General features: G+C 53.4%; 1 protein-coding gene across 6 annotated transcripts; it reads right to left on the bottom strand.

The window, feature by feature from the left end:
- Nucleotides 1–10,237: 10,237 nt before the first annotated feature.
- On the bottom strand, nt 10,238–22,895 carry KLHL36 (kelch like family member 36). Of its 6 annotated transcripts, none has more exons than XM_067719785.1 (5): nt 22,748–22,895; nt 20,199–20,277; nt 14,691–15,764; nt 12,990–13,147; nt 10,238–10,947 (listed from the first exon to the last, which is right to left on the bottom strand). In XM_067719785.1, the coding sequence occupies exons 2-5, from the start codon at nt 20,259–20,261 to the stop codon at nt 10,392–10,394; spliced, it is 1,851 nt and encodes a 616-aa protein (XP_067575886.1). In that variant the 5' UTR covers nt 20,262–20,277; nt 22,748–22,895; the 3' UTR covers nt 10,238–10,391. The 6 variants fall into 6 exon arrangements, with proteins under 6 accessions (XP_067575886.1, XP_067575885.1, XP_067575888.1 ...); XM_067719784.1 differs by having other exon boundaries at nt 20,199–20,342; nt 22,748–22,875; XM_067719787.1 differs by lacking the exon at nt 22,748–22,895 and adding an exon at nt 17,239–18,642 and having other exon boundaries at nt 20,199–20,331.
- Nucleotides 22,896–22,981: the final 86 nt, after the last annotated feature.

Genomic DNA, 22,981 nt, shown 5'->3' with positions numbered 1-22,981 from the left:
TTGGTCTCTGTGCTATTAAGGCCTTCACCTGGTTGGACGAGGCCCACCCACGTAATGGAGGGCATTCTGCTCTACTCAAAGTCCACTGATTTAAATGTTAATCTCACCCAAAAAACACCTTCACAGGAACACTGAGAGTCATGTTTGACTAAGTATCTGGGCACTGGGGCCCAGCCAAGTTGACACATACTATTAACCATCACAGATGCATTAACCAGATCAAGATTCTAGATACGCAAAATTAAAAGCCAGACCTTAAAACACAGTAACCGCATCAAGCCAATGTCCTCCGTGGGGAATCCTGAAAAATCAGCTGACCATCTTCTCTGACATCTTTGTGGTATCTTTCCAAGCGGGTGATGGGACAATCGCTGAATCTTTGACTGTCACAATTGATGGGACACAGAAATCTTTTAGCTTCCTACTCCCCAAGAGGTGTTATGATGACATAAAGTCTCTAAAGTTATTAACAGAGGAAAAAGCAGGGAAGGGGCCGGGGGCAAACAAGCTCGGGAAATCCTGGGTTAACTATAGTCAGGTAAGTAATTTTTTTTTTTTCCGGCTGCGCGGCCTGTGGGATCTTAGTACCCCAACCATGGATCGAACCCACGCCCTCAGCAGTGAAAGTGTGGAGTCCAAACCACTGGATCACCAGGGAATGCCCGAGGTAGATGTCTTTAATGGGATTGTCAGAGGCTGTAATATACAAACGTGCAGCCTGATGTGAACCTCCAAGAGCGGGACCTCACCTCCACAGTCCCCCACGTACTTCCTGACCAGAGCTCCTTCAGGCAGCTGTTTAGGGGACAAGGGTGATGCAGGTCACACCCCGAGGGACATCTCATCCCACAGTGTAAGGAGCTGAGATCTAAGAGATAAAACGTCTTGTCCAGGTGGCACGTGACAGAGTCAAAGCTAAAACCCACATTCCTGGCACTTCCCCGCTGGTCCAGCGGTTAAGGCTCTGCCTTCCAATGCAGGCGGCATGGGTTCGATCCCTGCTCAGGGAACTAAGATCCCACATGCTGTGGGTGTGGCCAAAATCTTAAAAAAAAAAAAAACCCACAAAATACCCCACCTTCGTGATGCACAGCCCCGTGCTCCATCCATGTCACAGAGGTGGGATCTAGTCCCCATTCTGAAAGGAGGAGACACCAAGCACAGCCTTCTTCGAGGCTAATTAGTTACAAAGATCAGACTGGAATCCTGGTCTCTTGAATTTCAGCCTGGAACAAAAAAAGAAAGCCCACAGCTTTGGGGCATTTAGAAGTTCAGAACTGCGTACAGGAGTGATATATTTTTAGCGCCTTTAGGTGACCCCTGAGAAGATGAATCATCACTGCTGTGGCATGCCCGGTGAAATGATTCCATTGGGCCAAGCATGAAGTCCCAGAGCCAGCGGATGCTGGAGACCATTCAAAGGGTTGGGCCACACCCCAGGGCTTCCTGCCTCCTCCCCTCCCCCCCATCAACAGGAAGTCCATAGATGAGGTTCACTTTCCCTGGGATGCAGCAGGTGTGTGGCCGCTGCAGGGGTTTGCTCCAAGACCGAGCCAGCCTTCTCAAGCTCAAAGCTTCAGCTACCCCTGGGCTGGGTTGGATTTAACCAGAGAGAAGCCCCATGGTTCAGGTTTGGCCAGTGCCAACCAGGCACAGCTGTCGGAGATCTGTCCGACTCACAGCTCGGGAAAGCCTTTGGGTGCAGAAAGGACACAACCCTCTAGAGAGCAGCGATTCTCAACCGAGCATGCATGAGACTCTCCAGGCGGGCTTGTGAAAAACACACGTCGCTGGGGCCCACCCCAGGAGGGGCTGAGTCAGCTGATCTGGGGCGGGGCCTGAGAATATGCATTCCCAAACTCCCTGGGATGCAGGTGCTGCTGTTCCAGGGACCGTTGTTGGAGGACCCCTGCTCTAGGGCGCCTTCTGAAGGATGCCACGAGGTCTGCACACACAGAATTGCTCCCTGGTGGGCCTGAAATCAACACTACCTCTATGCTTACCATTTTATCCCCAATTTTAGAACCCAATTAGGGAGGTTTCTATGCGGGCGCTCAACCTGTAGCTATCTGGGAGACTAACACAGGAAACTCAGAGAACGGGGTGAATTACCACTCTCGTATTTTAAACACATTTAATGAGATGTAATTCACATATCATACAATGCAAAGACTTTTCATATAGTCACAGATGTGTGCAACTACAACCATTGTCAATCTTAGGGCATTTTCATCACCACCGAAAGAAACCCATACCCTTTAGCTCCTGTACCCCTATCCTGTCTCATCCCTGCCCCAGCCCTAAGCAACTACTAATCTACTTTCTGTTTCTAAATTTGCCTGTCTGGCCACTGCATATAAACAGAATTCTACAATACGCTGTCCTTTGTGCCTGGCTTCTTCAGCTTAACATAATGTTTTCAAGGTTCATCCACATCATCACGTCAGCGCTTCGTTCCTGTTCAGGGCCAAGTAATATTCCATCATCTTGCTAGACCACATTTTGTTTATCCATTCACCCATTGTCAGGCTTTAATTTTTGCAGTGAATAGTTGATTGGTTATTTGTTTAAATTCATAGAACTCTACACACACAGAGAGTACATTTTACTGCAGGTTATTTTTAGAAAAGGACATAGACGGCTTCTACCTCTTATCTCTTAGAACAGGGCTGCCTTGAGCCAGCAGGCGGGAACTCGTCAGCCTTCTCTGAGACCACTCTGTGGGAAAGGCCAGGGGTGCAGTTATAGGTCCCAGGTGAAGCCAGCCTTCCCCTCCAAAGCAACCACACGAGTGAGGTTGTAATACCAAGGGACCCCGGCTGGAGCCACGTGGAACAGTAGTATCTCCTAGTTGAGCCCCACACCAATTCCCGGCCGACAATATTGTAAAATATAATTAAGTTGTTTTGAGCACCAGCAATAGGGAGCTGGGACAGCTGGGGTGTGTTCCCACGGGGGTTTATCGGGGAGTCTCTGCTCTCGGTCCCCATCACTGGAGCAGATGGCGGTGATGGCAGAGGCCTCCTGATGGGTTTCCGCTGCTCAGATGCTCTGCGATTTGCCCCCAGCTCTCTCTCGTTCAGCGCCTTTTTTTTTTTGCCGTACGCGGGCCTCTCACTGCTGTGGCCTCTCCCGTTGCAGAGCACAGGCTCCAGATGCGCAGGCTCAGCGGCCATGGCTCACAGGCCCAGCTGCTCCGCGGCATGTGGTATCTTCCCGGACCGGGGCACGAACCTGCGTCCCCTGCATCGGCAGGCAGACTCTCAACCACTGCGCCACCAGGGAAGCCCTTGTTCAGCGCCTTTTGTTCCCCTGACCTGCCATGTGAACTCCCCGTGCAGAGTTTGGAAAAAAAAAAGCTTTGCTGAGATATAACTCACACACGTAACATCTGCCCATCTAAGGGTACGGTTTGATGGGTTTCAGTGCGTTCTGCCGCTATCCCTACCTGACCTGGCTTTGTTGGTCTGTTTCTCCCACTGGGATGTAAGTCCTTGGGGAGGACGTCTTGCTGTCTGTTCACCACCGTATCGCCCCCTCACCCCCCTCGGTGCCTGCCTGGCACAAAGCGGACACCTAGTGACTATGTGGCAGCTTTGTGAGAACACTCAGAGCTGTCAAGCTCCACGGAGGACGTAGGTGGGTCCTTGGGACAATGGCCTTGGCCTCAGCCGACCTGTGGTGTGGACCTCTTCTGTAGGTGGATCTGAAGAGATGGGCTTGGGTCCTCAGTCTCCCCTCCCCCAGCCCCCTGCAGACTTGCCTGTCCTGCACCCACTGCCTCTCTGCTAATTCTGCGTTAGGGACAGTATCTGTGCCCGTGGTTGAGTGAAAGCTAACGGCTTCCCTCGTTAGCCCCTCAGCTCACATATTTGCATCCCAGCACGGCCTTCCGGGGACCTAATATCCCACGCAGGGAACTTACATGGTGATCATTTTCAGGTAGTTGAAAGAGCTGGGTCTGAGCTGGCAGACTCGGGTTAAAATCCAGCTCCAGACGTAGCAGGCGCCTCTGGGATCCGACACAGACCCTCTGCCGTCCTCTGATTCCACTACAGGGTGGGCCCCGCTGGCCTCAAGCTGACAGCATCCCCCTCCGTCACACACGGTGCTTCTTTCTGCCCCAAGTCCTCCCAGACACTGAAGAGCGAGCTCGGTGAGCAGAGCAGCCCCAGAGTGGAGGTGGTTAGGGCCTCTGGGAGCTTCCGCCCCCCTTCCTTGGGCAGAGGATGTGTGGGAACACACGGGCTCCTGTGGGATTTTCCAATTCATTGATACCCACCCGCCCCCCCCCTCCCGCCGAGAGATGCCATCTCTGTCGCCCCCGCCACCTCCAACCTGTGGGGCCTTTGTGATGCCCTCAGGCAGCAGGATGGCAGCCACTTGGCCGCTGCCAGTCGCACTTGGCACACGCTCTCTGGGAGACTCTGGCTGCCAGGTAAGAAATGTGGTAGGGCCAGCACCTGGAGGGACCAGAGAGAGAGAGACCCGTGGGATGGGGCAGGGGCAGGGGGAGCAGAGCAGAGGGAAAGGAAGGAGGGGGAGGGGCAGTGAGCCTCCAGGAGCCGCCACCTGGCCGGGACTGTGTGAGACCCAGGTGAGCGCTGCTTACCTGAGCCCAGGCAGCCCTCAGATTTGTCAGCAAAAATAACTGATGCTATGGCTTTAAGCCACGGCGTGGCGGCGGGGTTGGGGGCGGGGGGGGGGGCTCCTACTCAGCCGTAGGTAAAGCACCTGATGAGCAGCCTTTCCTCCTTCCTGGTCTCGCTGGGCTTCCTGGGAACATGAGGACCAAGCCCTCACCTAAGGCTCTCTGTCCAAGAAGACCCAAACCAAGACGAGTGCGGACCTGCTGGGGAGGTGAGGTAATTGCACTTGGGTAAGATAATTAGCTCGAGCTCTGGGTGCTTCATCCGGAAAAGGGGAGGAGCATCGTTTCTAACCTAAGATTCTTCTGGAAATGAAAGAATCCAGGCGAATTTAGCATCTGGTAGCCGGTGTCCCATTTGGGGCAGCTCACAGGCGAATTCGAATCCAGTTTCCAGGTGCGATATGCATGGCAGGTACTTCCCACCATCCTCCCAAAGCTGAATTGCCAAACGCTGCGGGAAGAAACGCCCGAGGCCGTGACTGGGCTCGTCTGCTTGCCGGTGGCCGTGCAGGGGAGCCGTCTTCCCCTTCCTGGGCCCCAAGGGCAGTCAAGGGACTCTGTTCTTATAGAAATGTTATTGTATCTTTCTGATAAACATAACCCATTCCTTGTCTGTTTTTCTTTTCCTATCAAATTACCCCAACGGACACAAATTGGAGCAAATAGTTTCAGTTCCGGTCACAGGACTTGGGGCTGCAGTCAAGGATCTGAATGAAATTCCTGGTAAAATACAGTCATTAGAAGCACAGTGAGAGCAGAATCAAAACGTCCCAGCCTGCCGCCACACTGAAAGGCAGTCTGGTTAATTTCCAAATTATATTTGGGCTCAACATGCAAGGGGTTCTTTTTCATGTAGGCGGAGAAAATAGGACTGAAGATTATTACAATAACCACACAAGACCAAGGGATATAATTATAAAATAAGCCAGACCCTAGCAGGCAAATCATGTTTAATGTGTTCTGAGAATCGAATATCCTTTATGGAATTAAAAACAGAGGGGGGGGGAAATCAACGTGCAGAAAATTAATTAAAGAAGAGGTAAGACACAGAAAAGCTTTGGGTGTCATACAACTACAAATACAAAAGCAACAAATTTAAAAAAAGAGCACACACGTAATTACAGATTTCGGTAACTTGAGTAGCCAGAACATACCCAGTGAATTATCAATACTTAATCATCAAAGATCTTATTCATTTTGCAAGGGGGCTGGTAGTGATGATGGATTTCAGTTGGTCCAAAGGACCTTTCCTTCTGTCGCAAGCAAACCTGTAAGGACGGCTCAAGTAACTCTGAAAAGTGGAGTTCCTTTTCTCAAAGAAAACTGACACGGGAGGGTTCTTCTCCCCCGCCCCCCTCTACCACCAAAATTTGTACATTCATTCAACTCTTTTAACTAAGGCAACCAAAAGACAATTTCTTGAGACCCCCAAACACCCTGTGAAGCCACAAATTCTACCCATGTAAAAAGGGGGAAATAAAAAAGAAATGAACGACCTCCAAAACTAAGGGCAGTCACTCTGCAAAGTGCAGGATGGTTCACTGTTAACAGCTTTTGTGGATTTCATGTTAAAATGTCTCTTTAAAAGGAGGCGTGGACGGGAGTGAATCAAGACCCAGCCATGCCCTGGGTTGAGGAACGACCTGTACTGGACAGGTGATATATGGATCAGCCTTCAGGTATCTTTTCAGCTCTGCACACTGCTGAGGTAGGACCTTTGGAAGAAATGCACAACGTCTCAGGGCGTTAAGAGAGTCCTCATCATAAAGCACTGCCCTTCTGCTCAGCTGGGGGGCCCAAGACAGTCACACTCCCGGGCCACGTGTGCCCTTACACAATTCAAGAGTTTGTATCAGATCGCAGCCACGGAGGAGAGTCACAGCCACAGGAGGTGGGCGAGACCCTGGCACTGACCCGGGGATGCCTGCTGTCTAGCGCAAGCTCGAGGGGTGGGGGGAGGTGGAGAACCCCGGCAGGCAACTACAAAAGGTTATTAGCAAATGGTATCAAAAAGTATCAAAACATTTCAAAAAACTTTAAAAACTGCCAGGCTTGGCGGACACACAGGGCAGGCTCTCTAAGCACCCGGAGGGCTGCCCTACATTTCAGAGGTTTATCCTGGAGACGGGGACTCTGCCCCCTTTCCCGCTGAAGATGCTCAGAATCTCCAGAGAGACAGCAAGGATGTCCACGCCACACGGAACTGCCCCTCCAGGTCTGGGACCAGTGATCTGAGATTCTGGCCAAAAGTTCCGAGGGCCAAAAGCTAAGTGGCTGGCAGAGCCACGTGCCACGGGGGACCAGGGTAAGAGGCGGAGGCTGCTACGTCTACAAGGGGGTTGGGGTGGCAGGGTGCCGTCCTTTCCCTTCCCCCACGGCTGCAAATCACCCAAAGGTCACTCCTGGCTTAGGGGCCAGGCACTTTGAGCCACAGGTGAACTCACCTGAACTCAGAGTGGGACCTGGGAGGGACTCCACCTCCCTTTGGCGTTTGGGTTCCCATCCCAAATCGAACACCCTTTACGGTTGGCTTCTGGGGTTCCTATCATTCAGGTCGACTTATATCATTCAGGGTCAAGGGGAGGGGCGTTCAGAATATAAATACACACATGAGGTTTTCTGCTCAGATCAAGATCTAGAAGGAGTCCTACCTGGTACTCTAGATTTCTAAAGCAGCAGGATGTTGAAAATACGAATTGAGCCACACACGCAAGCAGGTGCTGAGCTAATCTCTGTGTATTTTAAACAGCAGAGAGACCACTGTAAGGAACGAGGATTCTTCAGCTTTTCTACTCTGCTTAAGCAAACAGGGTTCCAATTTGGGTGAGGATCAAACTCAAAAGCTACCACTAATATGAAGTTAAAACTCTAGTTCTTTAAAAGAAAAAAATCAGAACCTCAATAAAAGCCCACCAGGCTCATTCTGAAAGATCAAAGTAAGATTATCCAAGCATCGTCAAAGTTCTAGCAGAACAGCTCGGAGCGCTGAGTCTGACAAAATCATGGCAAAAGTTGCGGTTTCTGTCTCAACATGGCAGCCAGGAGAACCCAAGCCTGCATCACCATGGTTTGAAATCACACTATCGTGATTTTGCCGTTCTAATGCCCACCTGCATAAGTACGTCCCCAAGCTCTGCCCACCTGGGTTATAAACCATTTTCTTCCGATCTTAGCTGCACCGCACGGCACGGTGATGTCCATCTTAAAACCACAGACAGCAGAGACCTGCCACAGTCCCACCACTGTGCTCTCCCTCATCCAGGCAGGCGCAGCTCACGGGTCAGGACCCTCCGCTCCACGGACGCCAGTGAGCTCGAAAGCCTTTGTTAGCGCAGTGGAGCCACTGCCAATGATCTGAAGTTGGTCTCCAAAAGGGAACTTCCTCGTCAACCCTACCTTTCAAGGAACACTCACCGCCTCAATCGTATTAGATTCCAAGGCATGTAAATCACAAACATCCTTCACAGTGGCAAGGGAGACATCACAGAATAGTCGGTGCAGGACACGGTATGTTAACCTGCAAGGCACAAGAAAGTCAGAGTAGAGGCCAGCACTGCACCCTTATCCTGGGACACGTCCTGGAAGTCAAAAACACAACAGCTGGCTTAGGCTAAAAATTCGTGCCTGTCCACTTCCTAAGGTCAAGGCCTTCCCCGCTCCCCAAAGCACGCACGGCCTTTCCATGTGCTCAGCCCGACCTGCCCCTGGATTCTGACTGAACGACCACCTCTCTGCTCATGACCTGGGCTGAAGTGGGGAGAACAGACCACAGGTTCTGTGCCTTCTAAAGGGTCTTCAAATAATGAAACCTTTCCTGGAACAGGAAGGGGGTAAGCTTATCCCAAAATTGGCAGTAGTTCTGCAAAACATGTTTCGAGGAGGGCTGGACTAGGTTTGAGGTAAGAGAAGGGTTTCGGGCTCCATGAAGTTTGGCAGTGCTGGGTTGATGGAGGGTTAGCAGTTAATGCAGGACTCCTCAGAGCCTTCGGTACACCTAAATGTTCTTTTAAAGAGCTCCAGGAAGATGGACAGTTTTTTGGTTTGACTGTTTGTATGCCTTGCAGAACCTCTCAAGAGTCTGGAAGCCTTTAGCGACTTCCATAGGCAGGGAACCAGCTAAACATGCAGACAGGTCGCCCGTCTCACGAGAGGGGGCAATCGTTCGGGTACCGAAGCTTTCAACTCCCAAGTGGCTCTCAGCTCTCCCGGTTACTAGAGAGAGAGGCCGATCAAAATCACAGTAAACCTTTGAGAGAAAGGAAAGGAAGTGCAGTGGAGACGAAAAAGGGAAAAAGAAGTTAACTGAGATTCTCATTCTAACAGCAGTGTTAACGATACATCTGGAAGTGTTCTCGTCTCTGCAGTCAGATCTGCGCCTCAGTATAGATCACTAAGGCCTCCCTTGTCTCGTGATTAAAACCCACCCCATGCCTGTCGTCCTGGTGTGACACAGCGGCTTGGGCACGAGTCTCAAACTCTCCTTAAATGGCACACGCTACTGTTGTGAGTTCCGGTAACTGCAGGAACCGGGCCGGGCCGGTCACGCATCTCACGAGGAGGTGCGGAATCCACTTTCACAGCTTATATAGACTGAGAGAGCTGAACCCCTGGGAGGAGACCTGCCCATTGTCTCATCTGTCACTTAATGAAGGGGGAAACAGCTCATGACTTGTTAAAGAAGTTGGCGCCCAGCACACAACTACTCGGCAGCGGACGGCCGCGACCAGGATCCGGCGCCGGCGTCGAGGGAGATGCTCGGACAACCTTCCCTCGTTGGGGATCCACGGGCCCTCACTCACTCGCGTGGAGCTTCCCGTGGCTTCTCAGAGCTGGAGTCACAGAAAACAATGGCACATTCTGCGGGCTCCCTTTTTCTTTCCTGAGTGATAAATGGAGATCTGTGGGGCTCAGTACATCGTAATGTGAGAAACAGCGGGTTCCAGAAAAAAGAAACGGTAAGAAGACGAGAGCACAAATCACAGAATAAGGCGCCCTTTTTACCGTTCTTCCTTGATTACCGATCCCCTTTTAGAATTCGGGAAGACCACCAACCAGGAGAAACAGGATTATTTAGAAGCAGCAGCCATCTGAGCAAGGAATCCCAGTGGGGAGGCCTCCCTGGTGAGAAGTCCCACGGCTCGCCTGACTGCCGGCAAGCTGGTGGCTCTCGGTCACGCAGGCACCCTCTATGGGTCTCTGTGCTCCACCTGGCATGTCGCCCTTGCCAATGATTTCCGAACATGGCCGACGCTCAGTAGTCCCAGGGACCGGCTAAAGGAGTTTCTAGGCTCCCCTACACCACTCCTGGTAGTTTCAGACTCGATAATTCTGAGGCGGGGCTCAGGAACCTGTTTTCTTCAAAGCTCAGCCAGGTTTGGGGAGGCGTGGACTAGGGAATCTGTAATGTCCCACCGCAGCCCTTCGTTTCGATAGGAAAATTTCTGCGTCACCCCTGCCCTGGCTGCTCTCTGGGGGACTGTCGCGGGGGTCACCCATGGGGGTTCGCAACGTGGGAAGCAGCCCTGCACAGACACAGGGGTCGCTCCTGCCTGGGCCCCGCTTTAATTATTCAAGCAAGATAATATGTCAAGTCATACAGAATATTTAATCGGTTACTGTGATATCACAGAAATACCAAGAATCATAAAAGTAAAAAAGCTGCTAAGTCGTTGATAATGGTTCCAGGATTCTACCAAGTGGCTGCTGGTCTCCAGACGCGCCGTAGGCGGCGGCAGCGGCGTCACTGGCCGCGGTCCTGCGGCCTCTTGCCCTTGCCCTTCTTCTTCTTGTCCTCCAGCCGTGGCTTCAGGGCACACACGCAGGCGGACACGCCGGCGATGGCCTTGGGCAGGTCGGTGCCCTTGCTCCACTTGTCCTTCTCGCGGTCGTAGACCTGCACCGTCTTGGAGAAGGCCGTGTTCTCCCAGCTGTAGCCGCCCAGGATGTAGATGCGGCCCTCCCACACGGCCACCCCCGACTCGCTATTGGCGTGCAGCAGTGGTGCCACGCGGGTCCACTGGTTGCACTGCGGGCTGTAGGCCTCCACGCCCAGCACGTCGAAGCGCTCCATGGACTCGAGGCTGTCGTCGCTGCCGCCGATGGAGTAGATGCTGTCCCCCAGGCTGCACATGCTGTGCCAGCCACGCGCCGTGGTCATGGGCCGCCGTTCTTCCCACACGTCTGTCCGGTGGTCGTAGCACAGCAGGTTCTTGCGGTAGGGGCCGATCTGGTAGTCGTGGCCCCCTGAGATGTACACGAAGTCTTTGTAGATGGTGCCCGCGTGGCCGTACGTGAACCTGTGGAGAGACAGATGGATGGACGGACCGACAGAGACAGAGCGGGAGCTCAGTGCTGCACAGGCTGGGCCTCTGTGAGCCGGGGACCCGGTCTTCTCCTCGGCAAAGTGGGGACAAGCTGCCCTCTGAGGGGGTGGTGAGGATGGGAGGGGGTGACAGATGGAGCAGGGCAGGTGACACACGGGCAGCTCTGTCCTCTCTCTGCCCATCTGAGAAGTGGGCATCATCACAAGACCGCATCTGTCTCATTAGGGCTAGAAACGCTACGCCACTGAGGCACACGTGTGGCCCTTGTCCCATCACACATCAAGCAGGGCCTGCGACAAAGTGCAGCTCCAATTACACGACCGTCTGGAAAAGTCAGCCCTACAGGGACAGTAAGTATCAGTGGCTGCCAGCGGTTCAGGGGAAGCAGGGAGGGATTAAAAGATGGAGCTCGAGGGATTCTCCGGGCACTGGGACTATGCCGTACGACACTGTAACCACGGATACACATCATCATACACGTGTCAAAACCCGCGGAATGCACAACGCAGAGAGGGAGCCTGATGTAAACTAGAGAGCTTAGCTAATGTATCAACTTTGCTGCATTAGCTGGAAACAATGTACCAGTCACTGCAACGGGGGAAGCTGGGTGCGCTTGGCAACCTCTGTACTTTCTGCTCAATTTTCTCTACACCTAAAATCGCTCTAAAAAATGAGATCTATATAAAGGCAAAGAAGAAATTACCAACAGCAAAACAAAGTGCACACAAAGGTGGAACAAAAAGGGAATGGCGTCACGACATTCAGGACGGTGATTCCTTAGCCGGAGGCGGGAAGCAAGCGGATGGGAGAAGAGCACACGGGGCAAATGAGTCCCAGGCAGGTGGGCTACCGTTCAACGTCTTCGACTCTTGGGTTGGGCTGTGGGTTTGTGGAGGTCTCATTATACAAGTAAGTCAATGAATGAAAAAAGGTATGAGTAAACACACGGAACAAATGTGGGGCATGCATGCCCTAATGACAGCAGCATCATGGATTATGTTTATTCCAACTCTGGACATCGATGGTCCACTTAGAAAAAATAACGATAGGGTTGTTGTCGTACTTAAGGTACACAAACAACCCCGGCTGGCCTAGAGAAAGTGACAGAGGCAGATATTCTTATGTAATTAAGTCTCCCTTCTCCATCTGTAAAGTGGGGTGGTACACAAGACCTGAACCTGGGAGAACACAGGTCTTGGTTTGCCTAGGACAGGGTCAGGAGTTATACGGTTGAGCTCTCCGTTCACGGGCATTCGGGTTTGGGTAATCCATGACATGGGTTATTACCCACCCCACTGGATCACTGTGGATATCAAGGGACTCATCACATCAAGCACATGGCCCAGGCTGGCACGTGGTGATCAACAGCTACTATCATGATTGTCCAATCACCTTATCCACAGGTGTCCAGGTGTTACTTCATCGGCTTCTTGGAACCTTTACCTGAAGGTGGTAGTTACTGTGGCGTGGGGGGGAGGGGCGGGGACTGGAGGAGCCGTGCAGCTTCTACTGTAGGGAGCTGCTCAAATAAATGGCAGCACCTCTGCTAAGCCCGTGACAGTAACAAAGGCAGTGAGTGGACACCCTGACAGGGTGGTACTGACATCACATCCCCTTTACAGATGAGGAAAAAGAGAGAGTGTGGGGTGAAGACACTTGCTGGAGTCAGATGGACGGTAGAGAACCCTCACCCTCTGTACTCCTCCTGCCCAAAGTCAGAGGGATTTGCAGTAAATCTCTCACTCTCTGAACTCAGCACTCATTTCCCCGAAACTCAGGAAGTGAAGAGATTCAGAAACAGAGGGATGTTTGTCTCAGTGGCAGAGCTGACACTTGCACTCCGACGGCCCAGAACAGGCACCCTGACAACCATGCCCTCTGCCCCCCACGCTGTTTTTACAAGCCAGGAGATTCTTCCTGGAATTGGAAGGCCAAAGTATCCAGAAAGGGAGGTGGGCTCAACTGTAACCCCAAAGCCTCCACGTCTGTAGGGTCTGCCACAAAACCCCAATCACCTTGGCAAGCCGGCCACATAGGACCAGGAGTCGGTCTTGGGACTGTAGGTTTCTACCGACGAGAGAGCTCCATTCTCATTCCGGCCGCCGACGGCCACCAGCATGTCTTCGATGGAGGCCAAGTAGAAATCCACGCGGCGCTGGTTCATGGAGGCCACCTGCGGAGGCGAGACACCTGTACCTTCCCTTCCCCAAACTCGGGTCAGCGTCAACATCCAGCACCGCACCCCCAAACATGCTCCACGAAAGGCACAGCCCCGGAAGGCGAGGTGGTGGCCACATGAGCCTGGGGAAGGGAGCCAAACCTGAAGAAAGGGGGGCTCTGTAGGCGGGATTTCTCAGGGCCCCCAGGACCCTCGAGACCTCGTGAATCCCCAAGAGAGGGACGGAGAATTCACTTCCCCAAACCTGTCTGGCCACGTGGCCGACCTTGTGGACTGGAATTCTGCAGCACACACAGGTCAGAACTGCTGATGTAGTGGTTTCCTGAAATAAAAGTTCATCTTTCCCCTCACCCCCCCACAATCAGATATTTTAAAACTTAATGCTGATTCTCATCCGTGTTGATGGGCATAAGGTGGTGCTCCACAGAAAATTAGCAATGGAAGACCCAAGTCTTTCTCTTTCTTTTCTTAATCATCCAAGCAGAACACACGAATGAACATGGTCCTGCAGGAGCCCATGTCAGGCTGCGACCGTGATGAAGGTTTGGAGGACGGGCTTCAAAGCTGCAAGCCTCCTTCAACTGCAAGTGCAAGACTTACACCTTGGTTTTAGAGTTTTGAGAATAAAATCAAAAGGTCACCCAAGTCCCTTCGGAGCCTTGAGCTCAGAAAAGCACCGAGTTAAGTAAGAAGACTGAGGTGTGAGTATAAAGATTGAGACAGACTTTCATGGGTGGCCATCTGGTTCTTGGGAGGAAAGGAGCACATGTGCCAATCAACGTGAGCTACAACCACCGACCCTGGAAGGTCAGCATCCCCCCTCCCGTTTCCAGAGGGAGAAGCTGAAATTTGGAGTGGGCAAGGAACCGGTCTGAAACCCCCAGCTACGATTTAGCCAAGTTGGGGCGTGAAGCTGGGTCTGACATCAAGACCCAGGCCTGTCCCGGAATCAGCTGGCACACCTGCCGAAGGGCCACGACTCCCAGCAGGTGTAAGCCTTCGTGGCCCCCTTGACCAGCTCCAAACCTGCCCCAAAGAGGAACTCAGCGGAGACTCTGAGACACGGGGAGGTTGTCAGAACTCTGGGTCAATCTTCCAGACCCGTGTCATCCAATATGGTAGCCACTGGCCTCCTGTGGCCATTTACACTCAGATGTAAATTAGTGATAATGAAATACAATGGAAAACTCATTTCTTCAGTCCCACGGGCCACGTTTCAAGCGCTCAACTGCCACACGTGGCTGGTGGCTACCGTATCGGATGGCGCAGATGAAGAACGGTTCTGTCAGTGAAGAAAGTTCTACTGCACGGCGATGCTCTGGACACCGACCGTCCCTGCAGAAGGTGGCCGGTCAGCCCTCACCGCCCCCAACCAGGGGGTGGGGGGAATGATGTGGCTTGTCACTTTATCGTCACACCTCGTTCAGAAGCAGGGTGGTGGTCAAGGCCCGAGAGAAGGGGGTGGGGGCAGTCAAGGCTAAGGTTAAGGAGATCAAAAGTCCTCAAGAGTAAAGAAATAATCTGGCTTTAATCTCACCTTGATCCACTGTTTACAGCGGGGGTCATACCTATAAAGAAGATTGGATGCCGCATCCCCTCCGTTGTCCCGCGAGAAGCTGCCGCCAGCGATGAAGATGAACCCCCCCAGCACGGCGACGCAGTGGTGGCTCCGCCGGGCCGGCAGGGGCGTCTCCTTGACCCACTGCTCGCTCTGGGCGTCCAGGTAGCAGGTGTCGTCGCTGAGCTCCAGACACCGCTCGGAGACCTCGCCGCCCACAAACAGCAGGCACTCCTGGGTGGTGCGGAGGGCCGTGCGCTTGGTCTGCATGACCGGCTGGGCCGCCAGGCTGTTGTGGTAGCGCACGGCCTCCTCGATGAAGCCCTCGCAGTTGGCCTCGCGGGGCAGCAGTGAGCACACGGCCGGCTTGACGCGGTGCAGCAGGTCGTTCTTGGGGATGAGCGGGAAGTGGATGTTCTCCAGCACCTGGTAGGCGTGGGCCTCGCGCTCGGGCCGCTGCGTCAGCCACTGCAGGGCCGCCTGCAGCAGGTCGTGCTCGCACTCCCGCTGCACCTGGCTGCTGCCCAGGTAGGCGCACAGCTTCTGCACGGAGACGTTCTGCAGGAAGTCGGGCGTGAAGGACAGCGTGCCGAAGCGGCTGAGGATGAAGCCGTCAAGGAAGGCGTCCAGCCGCCTGAGGCTGTAGATGGAGGCCAGCTTCTGCAGGTACAGGTAATTGTCCTCGCTCACCTCCTGCTCCAGGTACTCGCAGCAGAAGTCCACCACCGTCCAGATCTGCAGCAGGTGGGCTGTCTCCAGGACGTAGTCGATGTTGCCACCGTCCAGCACCAGCTCCCCGCCGTACAGGAAGTCCACCACGGCCTTGAGCCCGACGTAGGAGGCGCCGATCAGCTCCACCTCCTTCTGGAAGGCCTCGCGCATGCCGAGGGTGAACATGGAGTTGAAGTAGTCGCTGCACACTGCCAGCAGGTTGCGGTGGGCTGGCACGCGCTGCTCGTCGGCCACCAGGACCACGTCGCAGAAGAGGCCGCGCAGGCGCTGCTCGTTCAGCCGCTGCAGCACCGTGCTTGAGTGGTCGGCCCAGCGGTACGCCTGCGGTGGCGGTGGAGAGCGCGCGTCAGGAGGGGAGGGGGCTGTCAACCCGCCCCCACACCGCAGCGGCCCAGCTAGCGCTACACGACCAGCACTGACATACAGTGGAATGAGAGAACAGGCAACAAGGTGGCAGAGCACCTCGCAGAAAGTCAGGGTGTTTCCCTGTACGTGTGCATATGTTTGTATATTTCCTCCCTTCTTTACAAATAAAAATTTTAACTCAATCTTTCTTTTTCCCTTTGTTTCGTTTTCCCTCTCTCCTCCTTCTTTGTAAACAGGATTCCCCAAAGTTTCCTTCCTTCCCTGTCTCTCTTTCCTCCTTAGTGTGTGTGGGTCACGGCACATAGGTTCGAAAACGCTGTCCTATCGGGAGGGTGAAGTTGCCTGGGGCGTGGCCTCTCAAGTCAGACAGGAGCTGGTGAAACCCCAGCGCCACTGCTCTGCAGCTGTGTGACCCGGGTGAGTCACGAGCAGCCTGAGCCTCGGCTCCTGGTCTCCCCCAGGTTTGGTGCGGGGGAGGGGTCATGAGCCAGAACATAGCGCAGAGCTGGCCCGGGGACAGCGGGAGCAAAGTCAGCAGCTGTGACCGTCAGTTCCCACGGAGTCACGGTGCCGACAGCTATGCTACAGAGACCAGTCCAGGGAGCTAGAGGGTCCCAGAGACTGCAATATATCCAGACTAACGTGCTCTGGGGAATCTTACTTTCAGAGACACGGCTTCAACAGTCATTGCCAGAAAATGTATGTAAATTGCAGGAACGCTGTCTTTTCCCGGGAGCTGTATGTGCCGCAGACCGCACTGTGCACTCGCCTGCACACTCTCATTTGAGCATCCCAGGAACCCTCCAACGGAACGTCAGTTGTAACCCCCTTATTCCAGAGGAGGAAAAGTGAGCTTCAGAGAGACTAAGGAACTTGCCCAAAGTCTCACAGGGACTGAGGGGCGGGGCTGGGATTTGAACCTAGGTCTGATCCCAGAGCCCAAACCTTTAATCACCACACTACACTGGAATTAACGAATCTATTAATATGAATAGTTAATAGGAATTAATTCAATAAATTCAGGTTGGTGGACATTGCTTGACTGTTATCTGCCTGCCCTGGGCTTTTGAAGATGCAAAGAAAAATCAGACCCAGACAACGGTTTCTATGCCCTGGAAGAACTAATTAGGATATTTCACACTGCTTTATTTATTCCCTATAAAAACAACAAAAAAATTCAACATATGGAAAAACAGACCATTCAGAAATACCAACTAGGTAGCAGGGCGATTCAGGGAGGACTGGGGAAAGGGGCGGGGCAGGCGTTAAGCCCGAGGGGAAGTGGTGGTGGAAAGGAAGACAGGTGGGTGAGGGCTCAGCAGGTGTGAGCAGCTGGGTGACTGGTGCACAGGTCCTTCTGGGTTACTTCTCAACATGTGTCCTACGGCAGGGGGGTGGTTTTTTCTTCCCTTCCAAATCTGCTCCTTACCGCCTCCGATGCATTAGTAATTGGGGCACTTTATTTCCCGTGGTTCTTCCCCGTCCGGCCAATTCCCACATCAATCGCTCTGCCTGTGCAACAGTCTCGGGCAATGTCCTCACATTCTGAGGGTACCAAACAGACGTTCCCTAAAGCTTCCTTCCCTTCCCAGTTTACAGAGCCAAGCTCTCCTACCTTACATTACAGGATGGTTTCCTGAAGGTCCATATACACAGGTATCTCCCTCTATCCTGGTTATTCAGAGAGAGCCAGGCTGGCCTGGTCTGGGCTTCAACACATATTGGCTTGGGGCCCCTCTTGGGTGCGGACTGAAGGAAGGCAATGAAAAAAGCACTACAGCGGCAAGCTACCGAGTAACAGTGAAGGCTAGTGTCCTAGAGAAGCAAGTGAGGGGCATCAGGTGGGCTGTCAGCCCACCATGGGCTCCTGGTTGTTTCCAAGCTGGTGAGGGTGCTGGAATTACCCCGCTTAAAAAGGGGCACACACGCCCCCAGGCTACCGCGTGAAAAGGGAAACAGCCCTGGGGAGGGGCGGGGACTGGGGAGAGCCCCAGATGACAGCTACCAGGGGAGCCACCTGCTGCAGCGAGCCAGGGCAGGGGGGACGGCAGCCACTGTTTCTACAGCTGGGTCTCCAGGCTAAACGGGCAAGTTTAATTCTTTACCTGGGTCTTGACTACAGCCCATTTCTGGTTATTTAGTACAGCAGCAGAGACCAGAACTAAAAACAGAAAAACGTGACTTCCCAACGTTAAACTGGCATCAGTAACTGAGTTGCAACATTTCATATAATTTAGAAACTCCAACCTGCAACATTCTCCAGTGGTATTAACCCTGTTCATTCCTTTGTTTCTTACTTTAGCACCTTAATCAGGTGAAGAAACTCAGGATCTAACACTGGGCGGAAAGCAGGTATGGGGTATCTTATATTAGAAAAGAACTCAGGGACTTCCCTGGCGGTCCAGTGGTTAGGACTCCGTGATTCCACTACAGGGGGCACGGGTTCGATCCCCGGTCGGGGAACTAAGATCCTGCAAGCTGCGCGGCATGGCCAAATAAATAAATAAATAAATAATTAAAAATAAAAAAGAATTCAGCATCAAAGTGGATCAACACATTTTAGAGCAGATAAATGAACAGCGGCCGCCACACAATGGAAGACTCCACCGCTCCAAGAAGGGCACGATCTACCCGCACGTGCAGCAACCAGGCTGAACCTCAGAGGCAGGGTGACAAGAGTAACGAGCCAGGCACCCAGGGGACCCACCCCGACTCCACGTATATAAGTTCAAGGGCAGGCAAAACTGCAGGGCTGGAAGCTGGGCGAGTGGCTGTCTTGATTGTAGGGGCTGGAAGGGTTTGATAATGTTCTTTAACTGGGTGTGTTCAATGTCTAGAAAATCAAGGGTACATTATGATTTGGCCACTTTTTAAATATAAAGAGTTAGGAACATAAATACAATGAACCAAGGGACAGAGAAGCCTATTCCTAAAAGCTTCAATTCAGAGAGAGACAAGCTCAGAATCTGGCTTGGAGGCACAAAGATTTCTAGTGCTGCCGAGCTTAGAAAGCTACGCTGTCTCTGCAGCCAAGCTCCCAGACAAAGCCCCTTTGAGTCAGCAGCAAGACCCTTCTGGGGTTTCGCAGTAGATAAAGCCGGGCTTTGGCAAGAGTCTTCTCAGTCAACTCAAATGGAAACACGAGAGCATTTCTCAGGAGGACCAACCTCCCCTGAAAATTACACCCCGTTTTTCTTTTTTACACACCTGTCGAACCTCGTTCCCCCTTCTTCTCCTCTTATCTATAGGCTGCTCCCAACTCCCTTTATCTAAAATGGTATTTCTTCATCTTTTTTTCAGTCTGCTTTTAAGATTTTTTTTTTCTATATAGCTTGCCATGTCATTTAAACACATAATATATAGTCTATATATCTGTGTGTGTATTATATGTATAGCTTTATACTTTAAAAGAGTAAAATTCTTTCCAGACCCCCAAGAACCCATTTCATCTCCTTGTAAGCAATGTCAGCCCCATGGAGAATGCATGATCTACGGTAAACATGACATTTAATCTTCAAAAAAGGACACTTTAAAAAAATTCCCCGGCCGTCCCACGGTTAGGACTCTGCACTTTCACTGCCGAGGGCCAGGGTTCAATGTGTGGTCGGGGAACTAAGATCCCACAAGCTGCGGTGCGGCCGAAAAAATAATTAAAAAATAAATAAAGAAAAGGGTGTTTTAATATTCATAAAGAGACAGGTGTAAATTGGGACTGTCTCACCAACTGGTCCCCCAAACCTTATCTACAGCAGCTGTGGGGGAAGGGACCGCTCCAAGTCACCTGAAGAGTTTGCTGAAGGTACAGATTTGCAGGTCCTGCTCTGAGATTTTCATTTAGCACGTCTGGGGTGGGGCCGGGCATATGCGCTTCTCATGAGACACCTGCCCCCTCCCCGTCTACCAGGGTGAGTCTGATGTAGTCCGTGTGCCACAGGTAGGTAGCCTCGCCATGGAGAACCCACCCTCACTGGCTCCTAGGGTCTCAGAAGGTCACGACCGGGGAAGACTCTGGGCCCTTAACATCCAGGTACACAAAGTGTTGCTCCCACTATAAGGTTGTGGACTGGCTTCTCCACGGACACAGTCTTGGATTTTTTGAGCCCCAAGTGGAAACACAAATCCCACGGCGTCCACCCTGTCCTGTAGATGCCAGGTGTTGGATAAACGAGTCAAGTTGTGTTTCTAACATCCCTCGCAACCCCCAACCCCTGCTCTCTCTGATTTTATGATTTTTCCACTCCTTGCCTGTGCCACCTCTAGTCATTGTTAAGGAGATTAACACCAACACCAAGAACAGAAAATCAGTCTGCGCAATAAGAATGAGCTCATCAGAAAAATCTCATGCTTCCTTGGCAATGTGCACAGGCGGTGAGCGACCCATTCACAGACCTTTGAGGATTCGCTGATCTTGGACGGCCGAGACACTCGCGTCTGCCGGCTTCCCTCCATCATAAACAAGATCGCAGCCCTGCGACAAGAACAGGACTTCTGAGCGTGTAGTAATAACTCGAGGTCATTCATGAATCGCAGGCTCTGCTGGCAGGTATCAGTGACAGCAAGAGCAAAACAGTCACATGGAGGAAAGAGGGAGAAAAAACTGTACTACAAAGAACTCCCTTACTCCGAGAGCTGGAAAAATCAGAGGGTTAGAATCAGATAGAACATTTAATAAGTGTTCCTTTTTCACCTCATCACGTCTTTTAGCCCACCTCCTACAAGTACCTACCTTTGGATGCTTGAGCTGAATTAGGCCTTTTCGAGAGATCAAGATTATAATGACAACAGTTATCATTTCAGAACCCAGACTATGACCCTGGAACCAAGCTGACATGTGCTATCTCATTAAACTCCCACAACTATCTGGCTGGGCTGATGTCACTTAACCCATTTGATCGATGAGGATATTGAGCTCAAGGTCACAAAGCTAGTGAATGGCTGGGAATCAAACCTGAGTCTGTCCGGCTTCAAAACTGGACAGACATGGGCCCTTCACTGGGATGCCTGGTTGAATGTGGCCTAATCTTCAAGAATCTCATACTTTTAAAATTTCATGAAGTTAAGGCTATGATGCAGTGATGACTACCAAGTATAAAATACATTCTAGACACAGGCACTGTCTTAAGTGTTTTCTGTGTCTCACTGATTTAATCCCCACAACAAGCCCACCAGGACAGCACTATTATTATCCTCAGTTTATAAAGGAAGAAGCTGATGGCAGCGAGGGGAAGTAACTTGCCCAGCGTCACACACAGGAAGAAGCAGACCTAAGGAGGCTTTCCTGCTCTCAATCCCTGGGCTATTTCACTTGACCATTAAAAAAATGCCCACAGGCAGGAAACCTCTGCAGGGGGAGCCCATGCCCCGGCTGGAACATGCAGGATAAACTTGACCAAGCAACTTAACCTCCGTAGACTTCATGGTTGAATCTACAGACTGGGCTGGTGCATCAGGGGATGTTAAGGTTTCTTCCAGTTTTGAAAAGTCAGGCAACCCACTAACAGCACAGAGCTGGGCTTTGGGGGACCTTGGAGGATGGGGGGCACACAGAGGAAGGATTAAGCTAGCAATATGGGCACAAGTCGCATACTGGGACTGAGGGTTTAAGGAGGAATTCTTCCCGCTGCTAGGGGAGTTGAAAAGAGTCAATCTGTTACCTACTGAACACACAGCCTTTGCTAAAAAGGAACAACGTGACAAGGAGTCAGCTCTGTGTCAAGATAATCAGGGACACACAGAGGGGGCTCCAGCGCTCCCACGGAGGATGGGGGGACAAATTCAGACACAGTCCACCCTGCCAGCTCCCTGGGGGGGAAGGAAGGGACGAGATTTCTCTCGACAAACTAGCAACTTTGTGACAAAGACCAGCTGTCCCCACCCCTGTCCTTTCTGTCTGCTCCTAGGATGCTGGGCGGCTCAGAGAGGGAAGAGAAGAACACCAGCACCCAACCTACTGCTCACCCCTGACTTCCTTGTTTCACCTTCACCCTCTGAGACAGGTGCCACCATCGTTTCTGACACCCAGGCTCAGGTGGCCGTGCGGCCCCGCCCAAGGTCACACAGCAGACAGTCTGCACCACCGCAGGCAGCCAGCCAGGGCTCAGGTCTGCCTTTAGTGCTAAGAGCTTTCTTTTCTAGGCCAAGATTTCTAAAGAGAGTATCCCCTTGTGGAGGCTCCCTTTCGTCTGCGGGAAAGTGGTCTGGGGCTCACTGCTACAGGAGTGTGGATATTAGCTGCCTCCTGCGCTTTCTGCAAGCAGGTGAGGGGTCAAGGCCACACGCAGGGACGGTGGCGATCCCCAGTGAGGCGTAAAAGGTCTTTTAGTAAACACGGGAACCGAGGCCGCGTCCGGACGGGAGGGTCCCCACGGAGCCTCCTCTCCCGGCTCCTTCCCCGGGTTTCGACCCTGAACGTGCCCGACCGCAGCGCTCCGGGAAACAGCGTCGTGGAGGTGGACGCGGACGCCCGCCGGCACCCACCCATCCCGGGTCTCGCCCGCAGGGTCTCCGGGGACGCCTCTGTCGCTCGCTCGGACCCAGCACCCCCTGGCGGAACCGCCGGCACAACGGCCGCCCGGGCGGGCTCGAGCCGGCTGCGAGGAGGCGGAGCTGGGTTGCGCCCGGGGCTGGCGCCCGCGGCGGGACGCGAGGACAGTCACTCACCTGGGCCGCGCGGGCCGGCCGCACAGGCCGCACCTGTCTCACCTGAGGGGGCGGCGGCCCCCTGTCCAACCCCCCCCGGCCCCGCGGCGGCCCCTCCGCTCGCCCCCGGCCCCGCGATCCACCCCCCGAGCACAAAGAGATCCCGGGGGCGGAACCGGGTCGCAGCTCGCGGGGCCGGGGACCCTCCCGAGGCAGGCCCGCCCCCCGCCCCGGCCCCAGCCCCCGGACGGCGCGCGGCTCTCGGCCCGGGAAGGAGCGGGGTGCGCGCGGAGGCCCACCTGGGAGGGCGCGCTACGGGCGCGGCGCGGGGATTCCGAGCGGCGGGGCCGGGCGGGCGGGGCGGCGGGGCCCGGGCGTCGGAGCCCGTGGGCCGGCCGGGTGCGCGGCCATGGCTCCGCCAGGAAGTGCGAGGCCGAGGGCGGAGGCGCGCGCGGCCAATGGCGGCGGCCGGGAGGGGGTGGGCTCTGGCGGCGCGGGGGCGGGGCCTGCCCCAGGCGGGCGGGGCCTGCGCG

This window comes from Pseudorca crassidens, chromosome 20, assembly GCF_039906515.1.
Source record: "Pseudorca crassidens isolate mPseCra1 chromosome 20, mPseCra1.hap1, whole genome shotgun sequence".
NCBI classification, from domain to species: Eukaryota; Metazoa; Chordata; class Mammalia; order Artiodactyla; family Delphinidae; genus Pseudorca; species Pseudorca crassidens.
This window is presented reverse-complemented; position numbering and strand designations above follow the sequence as displayed.

What these genes read in the sequence shown, in the direction of transcription:
- KLHL36 (XM_067719784.1), bottom strand. Translation starts at nt 20,330, where the DNA reads ATGAATGACCTCGAGTTATTACTACACGCTCAGAAGTCCTGTTCTTGT. An exon ending in GCTGTAAACAGTGGATCAAG is followed by an intron (nt 13,148 to 14,690) that starts GTGAGATTAAAG and finishes TCGCCTCCGCAG; the next exon opens with GTGGCCTCCATGAACCAGCG. An exon ending in TATGTGGCCGGCTTGCCAAG is followed by an intron (nt 10,948 to 12,989) that starts GTGATTGGGGTT and finishes GTCTCTCCACAG; the next exon opens with GTTCACGTACGGCCACGCGG.